At 37.2% G+C, this 14,996-nt stretch overlaps 2 protein-coding genes across 8 annotated transcripts in view; both read right to left on the bottom strand.

The window, feature by feature from the left end:
• The window catches only part of KIF2A (kinesin family member 2A), a 75,150-nt gene that overhangs the window by 18,999 nt on the left and 41,155 nt on the right, over positions 1–14,996 (bottom strand). For 2 of the 7 annotated variants that reach the window (XM_036307779.1, XM_036307784.1), the window contains exons 2-9: positions 14,464–14,558; positions 13,692–13,811; positions 11,616–11,670; positions 10,241–10,363; positions 9,651–9,769; positions 5,427–5,522; positions 3,997–4,051; positions 3,492–3,654 (exon numbers count right to left, since the gene is read on the bottom strand). In XM_036307779.1, coding sequence (XP_036163672.1) covers positions 3,492–3,654; positions 3,997–4,051; positions 5,427–5,522; positions 9,651–9,769; positions 10,241–10,363; positions 11,616–11,670; positions 13,692–13,811; positions 14,464–14,558 — 826 coding nt within the window. Of the gene's footprint in view, positions 1–3,491; positions 3,655–3,996; positions 4,052–5,426; positions 5,523–9,650; positions 9,770–10,158; positions 10,364–11,615; positions 11,671–13,691; positions 13,812–14,463; positions 14,559–14,996 lie in introns of those variants that run through there. The other 5 variants (XM_036307786.1, XM_036307780.1, XM_036307781.1 and 2 more) reach the window with 4 other exon arrangements.
• On the bottom strand, positions 8,330–9,632 carry LOC118655681 (ATP synthase-coupling factor 6, mitochondrial-like). Its single transcript, XM_036307791.1, has one exon. The coding sequence runs from the start codon at positions 8,767–8,769 to the stop codon at positions 8,458–8,460; it is 312 nt and encodes a 103-aa protein (XP_036163684.1). The 5' UTR covers positions 8,770–9,632; the 3' UTR covers positions 8,330–8,457.

Genomic DNA, 14,996 nt, shown 5'->3' with positions numbered 1-14,996 from the left:
TGTCCACAACCCAGTTACATGCCCTTGACCGGAATCGAACCCGGGACCTTTCAGTCCGCAGGCCGACGCTCCATCCACTGAGCCAAACCGGTTTCGGCCAAAGTAATATAGTCTTAATGTATACCAAGATTTTCAACAAATAAACTAGGCCACAATTGAGTCTAATTGATTTGTTTAAAAATTTAAATAACTATACCCTAGTATTAAGGCTCTTTAAAGAATAATTTCAAGCAATAATCCTATATAATAAAAGTGCAATATGCAAATCAACCAAAAGGCAGAACGATCCGTCGGCAGGGGGCGGGGCAGGTGAGCAGGCAGTGCCAGGCCAGCCAAGGCGCATGCCAGCGGGCAGACGGAGGGGACAGCAATTGGGGGGGGGGGGGGGGAGGGCAGCGGCGACCAGCAGTGGCGGAGGGGAGATTGGGGGTGGGCAGGGCCGGCCTCTCACTAGCCGGTGCCATCTCCTATTGGCCCGCCTGGTTGCCTCCCGTAGAGGCAGTCAGACATCACCCGAGGGCTCCTGGACTGCAAGAGGGCGCAGGCCGGGCTGCCCCCAAGTGCATGAATTTTAGTGCACGGGGCCCCTAGTTCCATAATAAATAATGATCACAATAATGATGGACAATAAAATCTAACGGTAACTGAGCTATATATATAGAAGACCATAGGAAAGTTTAAAAAAATAACAAAAGATGGTAACATTAGCCGGATAAGTAAAACATACTGGGTTGTTTTGTTTTTTGTTATATACCAAGTGGGGCAAAAGTAGGTTTACATACAAAAAAGTTGTGAGTACACAAAACACAGAGTTATTCTTATACTAGATGCCTGGTGCACAGATTTGTGCACTGGTGGGGACCCTCAGCCTGGCCTGCAGGGATTGGCTGAAACCGGCAGTCCTACATCCCCAAGGGATGTAGTAGTGCGCAAAGTGGCAGGTGGCCGGGGAGGAGCCTGAGCCCAGGCCAGGCGCTGCGCCGTTCCTGCTCATCTCAGCCCTGCTGCACCTGCCGCTGCCACCGCTTGGTAGGCTCTCTGCCACTCCGCTGTGGTCTCCATGCCCCTGTCCTAGGGCGATACCAGTGGACGTGGCTGTGGGCTCATGCCATCAGTCCTGATACCAATGTCGGTCCTGGTACGGATTGGGGGGTGGGGGAAGACGTGTGCAGGGGGAGTGTCCACAGGAGAAGCTTGCGCCACTGCAGCTGTGCCCGCCAGCCGTGAGCCCAGTGAGCCCAGCGTCTGGCGCCCGCCAGTCAGCTGAGTGGCACTCCCACTGTGGGAGTGCACTGACCACCAGGGAGCGTCTTCCCCCTGGTGGTCAATGCACGTCTTAGTGCCTGGTTGAACAGTCACTTAGGCTTTTATATATAGCGATTATTTTAGACTATCTAAACAAGCAGAAAAATAATATTTCATTGAATGTGGACAAGTAAAAATAAATTATGCTTATAAGACATTAAGTTCTGAGTTGATAGTCTTGATTCAAGAAAAGGATGCTAGTCTGGCCTGCATGGCTCAGTGTTGAGAGCATTGACCTATGAACCAGGAGGTCATGGTTCAAAATCCCCAGTCAGGGCATATGCCCTGGTTGAGAGCTTGATCCCCACTGTGGGTTGTGCAGGAGGCAGCCAATCAATGATTCTCTCTCATTGATGTTTCCATCTCTCTCTCCCTATCCCTTCTCCCCTCTGAAATCAACAAAAATATATTAAAATTAAAAAAGGGATGCCAAAACATTATGATATGGATTTTTCAAACCTATGAGTATAATCACCACCAGAGTTAAAATTAAAAGGTAGGAAGGTCAAGAAATATTTTATTGAGCAGAGCACTAAAAGGTCTAAGAGCACTAAGAGGTATAATAGAAAACAAATATACTTTTTATACAGACTTCAAAATAATATATATATAAAATACTATATACAACTCTGATGTTTTCAATTAATTTTTTAAAACTATTTTTTATTGTTGACAGTATTACAGATGAACCCCTCCACTTCCTTCCCCCCTTAGTCCCACTGATATATTTTTCTTAAAGGCACAACTGGAGAACATACAAAAGGAGCAGGAAAAGTTCTAGAAATGAGCTTCATTAGACAAGAAAAGGTCTAACTCCTCAATCCATAAAATTAAGGTTAAGAGAAAGGGAGTAGAATTAATATTGGTAGTTAAGAAGCATAAATACAGGTGAAAACAGAGAATATTTACTAAACCTGGCATATACAAAAACATCTTTATTTATAATGATTTCTTGAAAATGACTATAAAAGGCAAACAGACATATTTTATAGGCAGGAATGGAAGAAGGGGGAAGTAGATTCTATTCTCAGAAAAGGTAAAAAATATACAGTTTATAATTGTTAATTGTTGACAGTATTACAGATGTACCCCAGAATTAAAAAAAAAAAAATTCTGTCTAGTATTCACATGTCCTTTAATTTTGTCCTCTTTCTTTACAACTAAACTTCCAGTTTGCCAGCTTAAGACCAATGGAGTTGGTTTCAACACTATATCATTTATAACATCTTCAATTCTTAAGACACTTAATAATTCTTTTTTAAAAATATATTAATTCACTGATTTTTAGAGAGAGAGAAAGAAAGGGGAGAAGGAGGAAGGGAAAGAGAGAGAGAGAGAACTATCAATTGTTTTTCCACTTAATTTATGCAATCATTGGTTGCTTCTTGTATGTGCCTTGACAGGGGATCAAACCTGCAACCTTAATGTTTTGGGATGATGCTCTAGACAACTGAGCTAACTGGCCAGAACAACTCTTTAATTTTCTGTTTGTAATCATATTTATAAAGTAAAAGGTCACTGAAAATAGCATTAAAATAAATGGTTTGACATAACAAAGCTGCTAAACTAACCTGTTACAATAATTAGAGGTGAATGTTTACAACGCCTATATGAAAATCCAAATTTGGCATAAAAGTTTGAGATACCAATATATTATATATTAAATTTGAGCTGCTTATAAGTTGAATATGTTAACATACAAGAATTTCATGTATTAAAACTATCCCAAAGCTTAAAGATGATAGAAATTAGATAAATGCAAGTAGATTTACAGCACATTTTCCCCCTGAAGTGGTGGTACAAGCTAAATATTTAGACAAATTAGACTAGTTGTATAATAAATATTTCAAATTTCTTTATAGTATAGAAATTTTAAAAAAAAGTCCTCTAATTACTTCCCATTCTCAGAGGTACAAAAATGCCAACATTTTTTATAAATTTCCTATCCATATACATGTGTGATATGCATATGTTAATCAGTAATGGAAACTATGGTTTGGGGAAGCACTAAAGAGACCAAGTATTAATCGTTATTACAATGTTTATTATATATTCTTCTTTATTTAAACTCAGAATACAAAAGCATGTAACAACTCTGGAGAGATATACCAAGATCAATATGTTTCAGGGTAATAATAAGCACATGATGTGAGAACAAAATTCTAATTTAAAACAAATCTACCTACCTGTAAACCATTTCATTAGGAGCTGAGTCATCAAAGGCATAATCAAAACGAAATGTTTGGTTTTCTAGGTACCGTGTTAAATCTACCTTTTGTTTTGGTTCATGTACCATCACAACATCTTTACTAGGGATTGTGATTACGTCAAGATCTTTCATTTGAGTTTCTAAAAGAACAAATGAAAATCAATGCCCAGAAACTTTACAGAATTTGCATTAATGTACAAAAAGGTAATGAGTTCCTCAAATATAAGTAGTGAGTTCTTATCCCACTCAATAAGAATATTTCAATAACAAAGTAAAAAAAAATCAAGATTTCTTAAAGCAAGAACCAGAAATGGCAACATTTCATACAGTAGTAACAAATCAATAGATTAACCATAGAAATCTGCAGAAAGGTTATATACAAATAAAATAATTTACACTGAACTGTCCCCAACCAATATGATTTTCTGCTATTCCAAACAGGATAAAAATCAACCTTTATTACAACTCAATAAACATCATACCTTTTTTATTGAGTGGTCGTTTCCTTACACAAACACATATCCTATGTTCATCAATCTAGAAAGAAAATATTGTATTTCAGTGATTATCAGTGTTATGTAAAACAATGAAGTCAATTTTACAACATTTCCTTCAGAGATTTTAGAAATTTATGTATGGCATAGATAGGATAAGCTTAAAAAAACCCCACAAATTAACTTGCACACATTTCAATAGAGACTCCCTTATTTTTTCTGTTGTATGGTAAACCATTAATAACCTTGTAGAGCATTAAGTTCATGTTAAGAAGCTGCCTTATTAACTTTAAGATGTGCTATATTAAACAAAGCAAGTGGTGTATTTTCAGGTAGATTATAGGGAAACTTGTTGGAAAAGATAACTATATAGACAAGAAACATGATTCCCAAGAGATTATTGAGCAAAATAATTGGAATATGCCAATTCTTACACATAAATACTTTTCATAAAATTTATGTTCCCAATGCTTGCCTTTTAAAAATAATTATTATAATGCAGGGATTAGCAAAGTATGGCCTGCAGGATTAATCCAGCCTACTACCTCCTTTTGTAATGTTTTACTAGAACAGTCATACCTATTCATTTATGTTGTCTATGGCTGCTTTCATACTACAAAAGCAGAATTGAGTAGTTGTGACAAATACCATATCATATGGTTCATAAAGCCAAAAATATTTGCCATCAGGCCCTTTTCAGAAAAAGTTTGCTAATCCCTTTCCTAAAGTATGAGCTCAGAGACAGGAAGTTACACAAAGGTAAGGGTAGCAAGGAAGGGTACCCACAGGGAGAGGTACCCAAATATATGGGATGTAAATGTTATGAACAACTATTAAATCCTATATAATACACCTGCTCAACACAAATGTGTTTTGTGTACCCAATACTACATTCTGTATATGCTAGGTCAGATGGATTATTTTTCATAAGTACCAATTACAAAAACGTTCCCTGTCCAATAAATTCTTATTCTTCAATAGGAAATGAATTGAGTAATAAGACAGAATACTTTCTGAGCACTAAATTTCTGGTCTATTGCAGTCCTCAACAACCATCACTTATAAAGCCAAAATAATATTAAAATAAGTTGGACAGTGGGATCTATAGCACAAACCAAAGAGGAAATAAAGGAAATTGGGTGTTCAGACTTAAGTCCTTTAATTATTGTTCTGTCTTACCAAAGACAGGGAAGGCTTTGCTTTGAAATGGACATCTCTGTGGGAAGCATGTCTGATACAATCAATTATGGAAGAGAGGCATAAATGTGGATGATTTCTTGACTTTTCTTAAAATGTAGGAAATGGGCACATAAGAAAGGAAAATTTATCTAGTAAATACAATGTTAATTTAGTTGGAATCAAACATGTTTTTATTTGAGTACAGAAGTCCAGAGCAATGATTTACAAAAAAAACTTACAGGATCTGCTGTTGTTAATGGTCTATAATCCAAACTTCCTCTAAAATCTCTGATCATACACATAATTTCATAATTTGGGTTTGTAGCATCAACATCCTACAAGAAGACAAAGAGAATCATCATTTATTATAATTATAGTAATACAGCATTTGTTGCATTGGTGCTATATATAGTTTGAAAATTAAAATTAAACTAACAGATTATGTCACTTGCCCTAGCTCAGCTCAGACTCAAACTGAAGACGTGATATACTTTAGTTTCAGTTATGACTAGTCATATGCTTAGGAATCATTTTTAAATTAAAAATACAATGTTGTAGGTCTACACATATTGTTAATTCTAAACCAAACATTCCTTATTAAAGCCACCCTTGACATAATTCAAAAATTCATGTGCTATACATATACCTTAATTATTCTTAGAAAATGGAGCAAAAGAGAAATAGTATACTCATCTCTAGAAAAGCTGAAATTCTAGAAATATTCATTTAATTAGATTCTTCTTCCCAATTCTTAATCCAGTGATTCAGCAAAATAGAAATATGGATTCATTTAAGTTAATTTTCTATTTTTGCTGGCTCTCTTTAAAAAAAAACACACACAACTAAGGCAAGGTAAAACACTTCCAAATCAATAGGATATAGAATTTAAAGAAATCAAAAGCCAAGATAATTTTTAAAATCTTTAATATTCAAATTATTGGATACTGATTGCTATGGAGGAGAGACTGTTCTATGACACAACCACTTCCTGACCTTGCTTGACTGCTGCTGTCCCTCCTGCTAGATCCAAATAGCTCCTGCTAGACATAGGCCAGAAGAATGATGCTTCCCTTAAATCCTCTCAGAAACTGACTTCTCCCCTATGCCTAGGCATGCTGCCCTGGGGAAGTATGTAAGGCATTTCCTCCTCAACTGGGGCAAGTTACACCCCAGGACCCTTATCCATCCAGCCCTGTCCTATATAACACCTTAGCGCCTGCCACATGATGGATATCCATGTCTTCTTGCCACCAACTAAGGCCACCTCACATACATGTAAATTCCCTTAATAAAGGCTTTTCCAAAAAAGTATATATTTTCACTAATTTCAGAGAGGATGGGAGAGGGTGAGGGAGAGAAAAACATCAGTGAGAGAGAATCATTGATTGGCTGCCTCCTACACACCTCACACTGGGGATTGAGCCTGCAACCCCCCGTGGCCTGTGCCCTAACTGGGGATCGAACCACGACCTCCTGGTTCATAGGTTGACACTCAACCACTGAGCCACATGACCAGGCAATAAACTCTTTATATAATGATGGAGTTGGCAGCCTCTCTTTCTTTGGTTACTCAGCCCTGGAGAAAAACTTAACAACTGCAATTTACATTTTTGCTTCAAAACTGAGGAAATTCAGATTAACATATAGTAAATAGTAATCTACACTAATAAAAGAGAAATATGTAAATTGGCCATCACTCCGCTACACCACCCACCAATCATGGTGAGTATGCAAATTAACCCAACAAAGATGGCGGCAGCCACAGAGCTGGAGTGAGCAGGAGGCTTGGGTTGCTCCCAGCGATGGAGAAAGCCAAGCTTCCGCCTGCCCTGGCTGCCGCTGAAGGAGTGGCTGGGAGCCTGGGTTAGGGGCGACCCAGGCTTCCAGCCGGTCCTGGCCTCCACTCAAGAAGGGGCTGGAAAAAAAAAAGGAGGGGCTGGGAGCCTGGGCTGCCGGCAGGCATGGCCAGCCTGAAAATGGCCCTCAGCCCCTTACCCAGCTAGCCATACCCCCATGGGGTGAGGGTTCCCTCTGGGGGGCATGGCCAGCCTGCAAACAGCCATCAGTCCTTCACCCAGGCTGGCCAAACACCCCAGCAGGAACCCCCAGCCTGAAGCGGGTGTGGCCAGCTTGAAAACAGCCCTCACCCCCTCACCCAGGCTGGCAACGCCCCCCCCCCAGCGAGTACCCTTACCCCATGGGGGCATGGCTGGCCTGCAAACCACCACAGGCTCCTCGCCCAGGCCGCCCCACACACCAAGGCAACCCCCCACCCTGATCCGGGACGCCCTTCAGGGCAAACCAGCCAGCCCTCACCCATGCACCAGGCCTCTATACTAATAAAAGGGTATTATGATAATTAGACTGTGAGACCTTCCAGGAGACCTTCCGGACATTCTTCTGGACAAAGCCATGGTGGTGGGGCCGAGGTAGAGGCAGTTAGAGGCCAAGAGAGGACGGCAGTTGTGGGTGATCAGGCCGGTGGTGGTGGTGGGGGGAGGCGTTGGGGGTGATTAGGCCGGCGGTGGGTAGGGGGGAGGCAGTTGGGGGTGAGCAGACCAGCAGGGGAGCCAGTTGGGGGCGAGCAGGCTGTCAGTGGGGGTCAGTTGGGGTGATCAGGCTGGCAGGCAGAGTGGTTAGGGGCAATCAGGCAGGCAGGCAGCTGAGCGGTTAGGAGCCAGCAGTCCTGGACTGTGAGAGGGATGTCCGACTGCCAGTTTAGGCCCAATCCCTGTAAATCGGCAGTAGGACATCCTTCGAGGGCTCCCAGATTGAAGAGGGTGCAGGCTGGGCTGAGGAACACCCACCCCCTGTGCAGGAATTTCGTGCACCGGGCCACTAGTAGTTAATAATAGCCTCTCCCAGCCATGAGTAATAAATTATTGAACATTCTCAGAAATCACATTTTTTCATACAACATATGCAGATTTGCTTGGAATATAATTAAACTTAAAAACTGTTAATGAAACTTACTCCTAGGAATATTAACCAGCTATGTCAATTGAGAAGTACTATGTAAAGTGCAAATTAAGATACCACAAAGCTATGTGAAAATATTATGAAGTACCCACAGGAGACACCAGGTGGCATCTGTGCTAAGTATCAGTAGATCTAGCCCCCCCCCCCCCCCCGACCCCCCCCAATCACCAAATAATTTTTTGGAATCAGAATAAAAGAATATTTGACAGTTGTTGAAATGTATGTTACTTCTGATACTGATCAGTTATACAACTTATCTAGGACACATGACCAGATAAATTTTACATTTCTTCAGGACTGGGGTTTTTCCAGGACTTCAAATTTGGAGTCTGGGAACATATTCATGTCTACCTTACCATACATTTGCTTAAGCATAAAAAGCTCCCTCTCCATGTCTTGCTGATACTCTGGACCAGCATCAACAGCCCCTCCAGATGACTGTCGCTTAATTTTATATTCTCTAATCTTGTCCATGAAGAGTTTCTGTACAGGATCAAGTTCCTTACTAAATGCCACTGCTGTAACACCAATATTCCTCCTCAAATGGACTGAGATTGCAGATCGAATGACAGAAGAGAACCTGAAGAGCCTCTGAAGAATCATTGTGACTGTTACTTGCACTCAGCCCCGAGCTGCCAGAGCCCAGATCTAGCTCTTTTGTGTATTATTTATTTCAAAACCCAACTGGTCATTCTCAGATCACCTTCAGATAGAAGCTGATTTACTCAGGGTGAATATTATGCTGGTTCTACAATTCCCAAACATAACATCTTTATGAGTAAAAATTGTTTTCAAATGCCCTTAAGGGCACTTGAAAATACTCCTAAAAAAAAAAAAAAATCCTGATGTTTTATTACAGGAAACAAGTTCTGAGTATATCATATAAGCACAAGGGAGGAGTTTTACGAATAAAAACAGAATTTTTAATGTGAGAGACTTGTAAAGAGAAAAAAGATCAGTTCTCTATGCAATTTTTCCGATGCTAACAAAGTTTTGCTACTGGTAACACAAGAAGAGCACAACACAGTAACACTCTCAATATCTAGTAAAAATCAAAACACAAGAAATTTCCCCACTTTCAATGTGTTATGTTGACCTTATTATTGACCATGGAAAAATAATAATAAAATTTATAATGTAATCATGTGCTTTAACTGAATGTTCTTCCAAATGTAGTTTTAGGTGTTTTTAAAAAGTCAAAATCCTATTATTCTTATATTAGAATTCTGTAACACAATAGCTTATTAAAAATGGAACAAACTTTAGGACTAACACATAATCACTAAAACGTGAGAAGTACATGTATTAAAATCTGTTATAACTTATTTTCAGAAGAGTTTATATTATTCCTCAATATCAATTAAAGAACTATACTGAAATCTTTAAATGAACGCCTCAACTACTTTTTCCTAAGTCACTCACTTTCACGGACACAGTCTGACCTTCAGTTGGTACATATACAAAATATGTTTCAGGTTACAAACCTGGGCTCTTTTTTCTCTAAGTTCTTGTTGTTGTAGTCTCCTTTTCTCTCGTTTTTCTTGTAATTTTTCTACTTCTTTCACACAATTAGATTTTCTACGCGCTGAAAGAAAAAGATGAGCTGTAGAAGTATAGATTTCTTTTTAGAGTATTGTACTTATATACACACAATTGTATGTGTAATTTCATCACATACTAAAATAAAAGTACACAGTGACAAAGCATGCCTATAACAACTACATGAACTTTAGTTAATGAGCTGCTTTAACAAAACTAGGAACAGGACAATATACAAATAAGAGTCAAGAAAAATGACTCTAACGTATTGATACATGTCATCTCTTGGTTTAGAATCACAGATCTTTGAAGCAAGAAGCATAAGAATTTCTTCTATAAAGATGTCAAATTATCATCTGCCCAGAATTTAAAATTCAAAGCAACTGAAATACTTAAATTTTTCCACAGTGGTAAAATGAAATATGCAATCAAGTTCGCAATTAGACTGTTTACCATTTGGGGATATATAAAGATGACCAAGAGAGAATACATGTATGCCTAAAATGACTGAATCCTTGATACATGATTTACATACAAGGAGGTCCAAATTCCTTTTTTGCAGCTTGAACTGGAGATATATCTGAAACACTACCATTCTGTTGTGCAGAAGATGACTGTTCAGGAAGCTGACTAGGCCGTGCACGTGCAGAACCAACCACTGTAAGTAAAACAAAAATTTTAAATTCAGAACAGAAAATTAATAAAGGTGAACCTTGGTTAAAGGAACAGAGGTAACTGAAAAGAACTGATAAGTTAAAAGTTGCATTAGCAAATTGTCAGTTTTTCTACTTATGTGCACATAAACAGAATATATAATTATATTCAATAAACTGATAAGATAAGAGGTTTTTGTCATATGTGCAGACTTAGGTGCCATCAATGTAGTTTTAACTATAAAACTCAATCTGAATAATTTATATAAAAACCAAAGCCAAACTTAATTTTTACTAATCATTTAAAAATATAAGTGTACAAAATATAAATTTTAAATGCATTCTCATTTTGAAAACTTCAGAACTACGGAAAGTAAAAACTTAAGTCCTTTAACCTTCCCTATATTCCAAATCCAATTATTTGCTCCTCGAATACCCAAATCTTAAGCAGAGAGTTTCTTACTGTGAATGCTATAAATGTGGAAAAAAGCATTATAAATTAAATATAAGTATTACATTTTACAAAGATATATAAATTTTCACAAGACTCAAAGGATAGTGTGCATAGTACAGAACTTTCCCTCTACTTCCAATCTCTCCTCTAATACCTATGCCCATCCTTCCTCACTCATCCATACATATAGAGAAATATCACTATTAGAAAGTACCATTCTGAACTGCCGAATAGTAAATAAGAAATTACCTATGCTTTATACTTCCTGGCTGAAAGTATATGAAAGACCTGCCATTAACTAGAATTTATACCTGTTTAAGTTTTTTTTTAAGCTGACTCCAAAGATACCCATGACCCTTTTTGGAAGCCTGTTCGCCAAAAAATTATATAAAATGTCAAAATTTTGTGAAATTAATCAACAGACTACTTCCTCATTCCCTTTTTTGTCACAACACTACTCAAATCTGAAAATTATTGGGTAAATTAGATGACTCAAATATTGCATATATCATGGAGTTTTGTAAATTTATAAATTTTTTATATTATCAATATTATATTAGGAAATGAAGAAGATACCGATCTTAAAATTAGCCATGTAAAGTTTAAATAAATAATAAAGTCAAGGGTAATATTTGCCTTTTTTAAAAGAACATTTCTATTAGTTTATTAGAATTTATTTGAGCCAAACAAACATGCCTGGGAGCAGGATCTCAGCAGACTAAGAACAATGCTTCAAGGGTAATATTTAGTTTTGATTTACCTTGTCAGAGCCAATAGGCAAAATTAGTAATTTTTTACTTTACCTCTATTATCTCTTGGAGGAGGGTCATTCTTAATAGAAGCCACAGTTCGTCGATTCTATAAAAGAGAAATGTTCATTTAACTTTCCCTCTTTACTCCTCATCAATATATCATAATCAGTTTCCTTTAATTAAACAAACCTAGGCAGACATACAATAATTTAAAACTAAATGAAGAAAAACTGCAAATAATCTTCTAATGAATTACTGCTATTAATATTCAAGTTTATGAGTATTCTCTACCCCCAAAATATTCAGAAATAATGAGCCAGGTACTGCTCTATGGATTTTACATGTATTAATTCGCTTAATCTTCATAACAAAATTCACTTAATCTTCACAACAACCCTATGAGTTATGTAACAAATTTCATCTTTGGATGTCAGGGGGAAATTAATGAAATACTAATTTTAGACAACTTTACAGCCCATTGTTAAGCTGAAAGATCAAAATACTATGAGATGAACAGTTAGCTATACTAAAAGATTTCATAGACTTTCAAAGACTGCATAGATTAGGGAAGCAATTTTTTGGTCCTATTATTTATTTACCAAGACCTTCATTTTATTTACCTTAAAAAAAAAAAAAAGATGTGAAATAATGCAGTGGTTCTCAACGCTAACTGTACATTCAAATCACATGGGTATTTTTAAAAAGGTATTAATGCTAGAGTTCTTCCTTTAGATAAAACAATCTCTTAGAGCAGGTCTAGGAATCAGTAATTTAAAAAAATTTCCAGGTGATTCTAAGGCACTGCAAATGTTGCTTATGACAGATCCAGAAGTGTCAACTATGAAGATCCTCCAGGTTGTGAAGCCAAATAAGAAAAATAGTCTGTTTACAAATGGTAACTAATGACCTCTAAGCAGTGACTCTCAATATGCTGAAATCATATGAACTGAAAATCTGCCTCATGTTCATATGCATGATTTAAAAAGCAGGTTTTGATGATAATTGTTAAGCTTCTATGTATGTCTTCCCTGAAAGCGAGTTCCAATAGGGTTAAAGCCATGTCACATTCATCTTTATAGGTGACAAAATCAACATTGTAGAAAAATCAACAAATGCTTGTTGAGTCGAACACAAAAAACTGTAGATTCAACAACTTTGAAGGACTACCTACTTTAAGAAGAGTTGTATTTTGACCCAAAATTTTAACAGTGAGAAATTTCAATAGCAATGTAAAGGAATTATCTTTTAAAATAATAAAAATAACATGACCTTTTTTTTTATAAAGATAAAAACTGTTGGAGAGGATATAGCATATTTTAAAGCTATCTTCACTGATAAGATAACTGGAGTAAGACTTTATTATGAATAAAAACAGTCCTTCTTTATCATATCAAAGTCATTTGTATTCATTCAACAGATACTGATAAGCAAATTGTTTTGACCTGTAACTCCTGAGAAGCTATATAAGTCTTAGGAAAGACCCTAACCAGGCAAGGAGTTTATAGGATTTTTTAAAAATATTTTTAAAAATTGATTTCAGAGTAGGAAGGAGAGAGAAAGATAGAAACATCAATGATGAGAGACAATCATGGATCAGCTGCCTCTGGCACACTCCACACGGGAATCAAGCCCGCAACCCAGACATGTGCACTGACTGTACCCGAACCTTGACCTCCTTCCTGGTTCAGGTTGAAGCTCAACCATTAAATCATGCCTGCTGGGCAAGGATTTTATTTTATGACTAGAGGCCTGATGCATGAAATTTGTGTAAGAGTAGGCCTTCTTTCCCCGGGCTGCTGGCACTGGCTTCCCTTGTAGTCCCGGCTTCCTCTGGAAGGTCTTCTGAAAGAATGTCCAGTCTAATTAGCATATTATACTTTTATTATTACAGATTGTTGTAATTGTGAATTAGACAACCTCAATCCTTGAAAATATGTGGAGTGTGTATGTGTATATACATATTCATACACACACACACACACACACACACACACACACATATGTATATATGCATTTGAATGGCAGAAAGCAGTTTTAAAAAAAAACAAATACTTAAAAAATACTCCCACAGCATGCCAATTTCAAAACACACACACACACACAGAGCTCTGAATTTTCATCACTAACCTTTACAATTTTATTTACTTTGGCTGAGGATGTGGGAGGTGGAGGTGTTTCTGGACTGGGTTCAATTTCTTCATCAGGTACAAGGTCAGGGTTAAGTGAAAAGATGCTCTCCAAGTCAATCTGTTTTAAAAACCACATGTTTTTTCAGTGTATTTTGATAATTAAGACCTTATTTTTCAAAGAAACTTACAGAGAAGTTAAATAATTTTAGCCTAATGAATGGTACTACTTCAAAAGCTAGATTATCTAAAATTATAACCCACATTTATTTAAAGAATCTTTTTTTTGTTAATCCTCACCTGAAGCTATTTTTTACCATTGATTTTTAGAGTGGAAGGGAGGAAGGGAGACAGAAACACTGATGTGTGAGAGAGAGACAAACTGATGAGACAGAAACATCAATGTGAGAGCAACATGTTGCCTCCCACGTGTACCCCAATGAGGGCCAGGGATCGAACTTGCAACCTAGGTACATGCCTTTGACCAGGAATCAAATCCGAGACCTTTTGGTGTACAGGCTGACCACTGAAGCACACCAGCTAGGGCAGAAATCTCTCTGAAGATTGAATTTTGTGGTCTTAATTATATGTCCAATCACATAAGATATACAGGTGAAATCTACCTTTCTCTGAGTGAATTTTTTTAAACTAGTTGAATGTTTAAGGAATGACACACGTACTATATAAAAACTATGCATTTTTCTGTTTTGCTTTATATTAAAAAATGTAATAATTGGACTAAAAATAAGATTTAATTCAGTGATTGATCTTACCTCTTTGCCTTTTGTATCTCCATTTTCTATCCACTCAACAGTCACACTTTCATTATCTTCATTTAAAGATGTTACCATTGCTTGATGTATTCGGCCTAAGAAGGATAAAACACAATTTTTTAAAATGTCATAAATTACAGAATGCCTAACACTGTCAAACACAATTTTATAATTTACAAACTAGAAAGACTATCATATTGCTTTTCTTATAAGGCATTTCCCACACACTTTTGGGATTAGGGAATGAACACTGAGTGGCAAATCTATCTGCTACTTGTCAAAACCAGGAACTCAAGACACTGGATTACACTTATTTTCAGCATACATGACAAATGGTTACACCATGGCATAGAATACCTGAAATTTTATACTGTTAAATAATTACTTTTTAAAAAAATATGTATTTTATTGATTTTTTAGAGAGAGGAAGGGAGAGGGATAGAAAGTTAGAAACATCGATGAGAGAGAAACATCGATCAGCTGCCTCCTGCACACTCCCCACCGGGGATGTGCCCTCAACCAAAGTACATGCT

This window comes from Myotis myotis, unplaced genomic scaffold (genome assembly GCF_014108235.1).
Source record: "Myotis myotis isolate mMyoMyo1 unplaced genomic scaffold, mMyoMyo1.p scaffold_m19_p_5, whole genome shotgun sequence".
Lineage (NCBI taxonomy): Eukaryota > Metazoa > Chordata > Mammalia > Chiroptera > Vespertilionidae > Myotis > Myotis myotis.
This window is presented reverse-complemented; position numbering and strand designations above follow the sequence as displayed.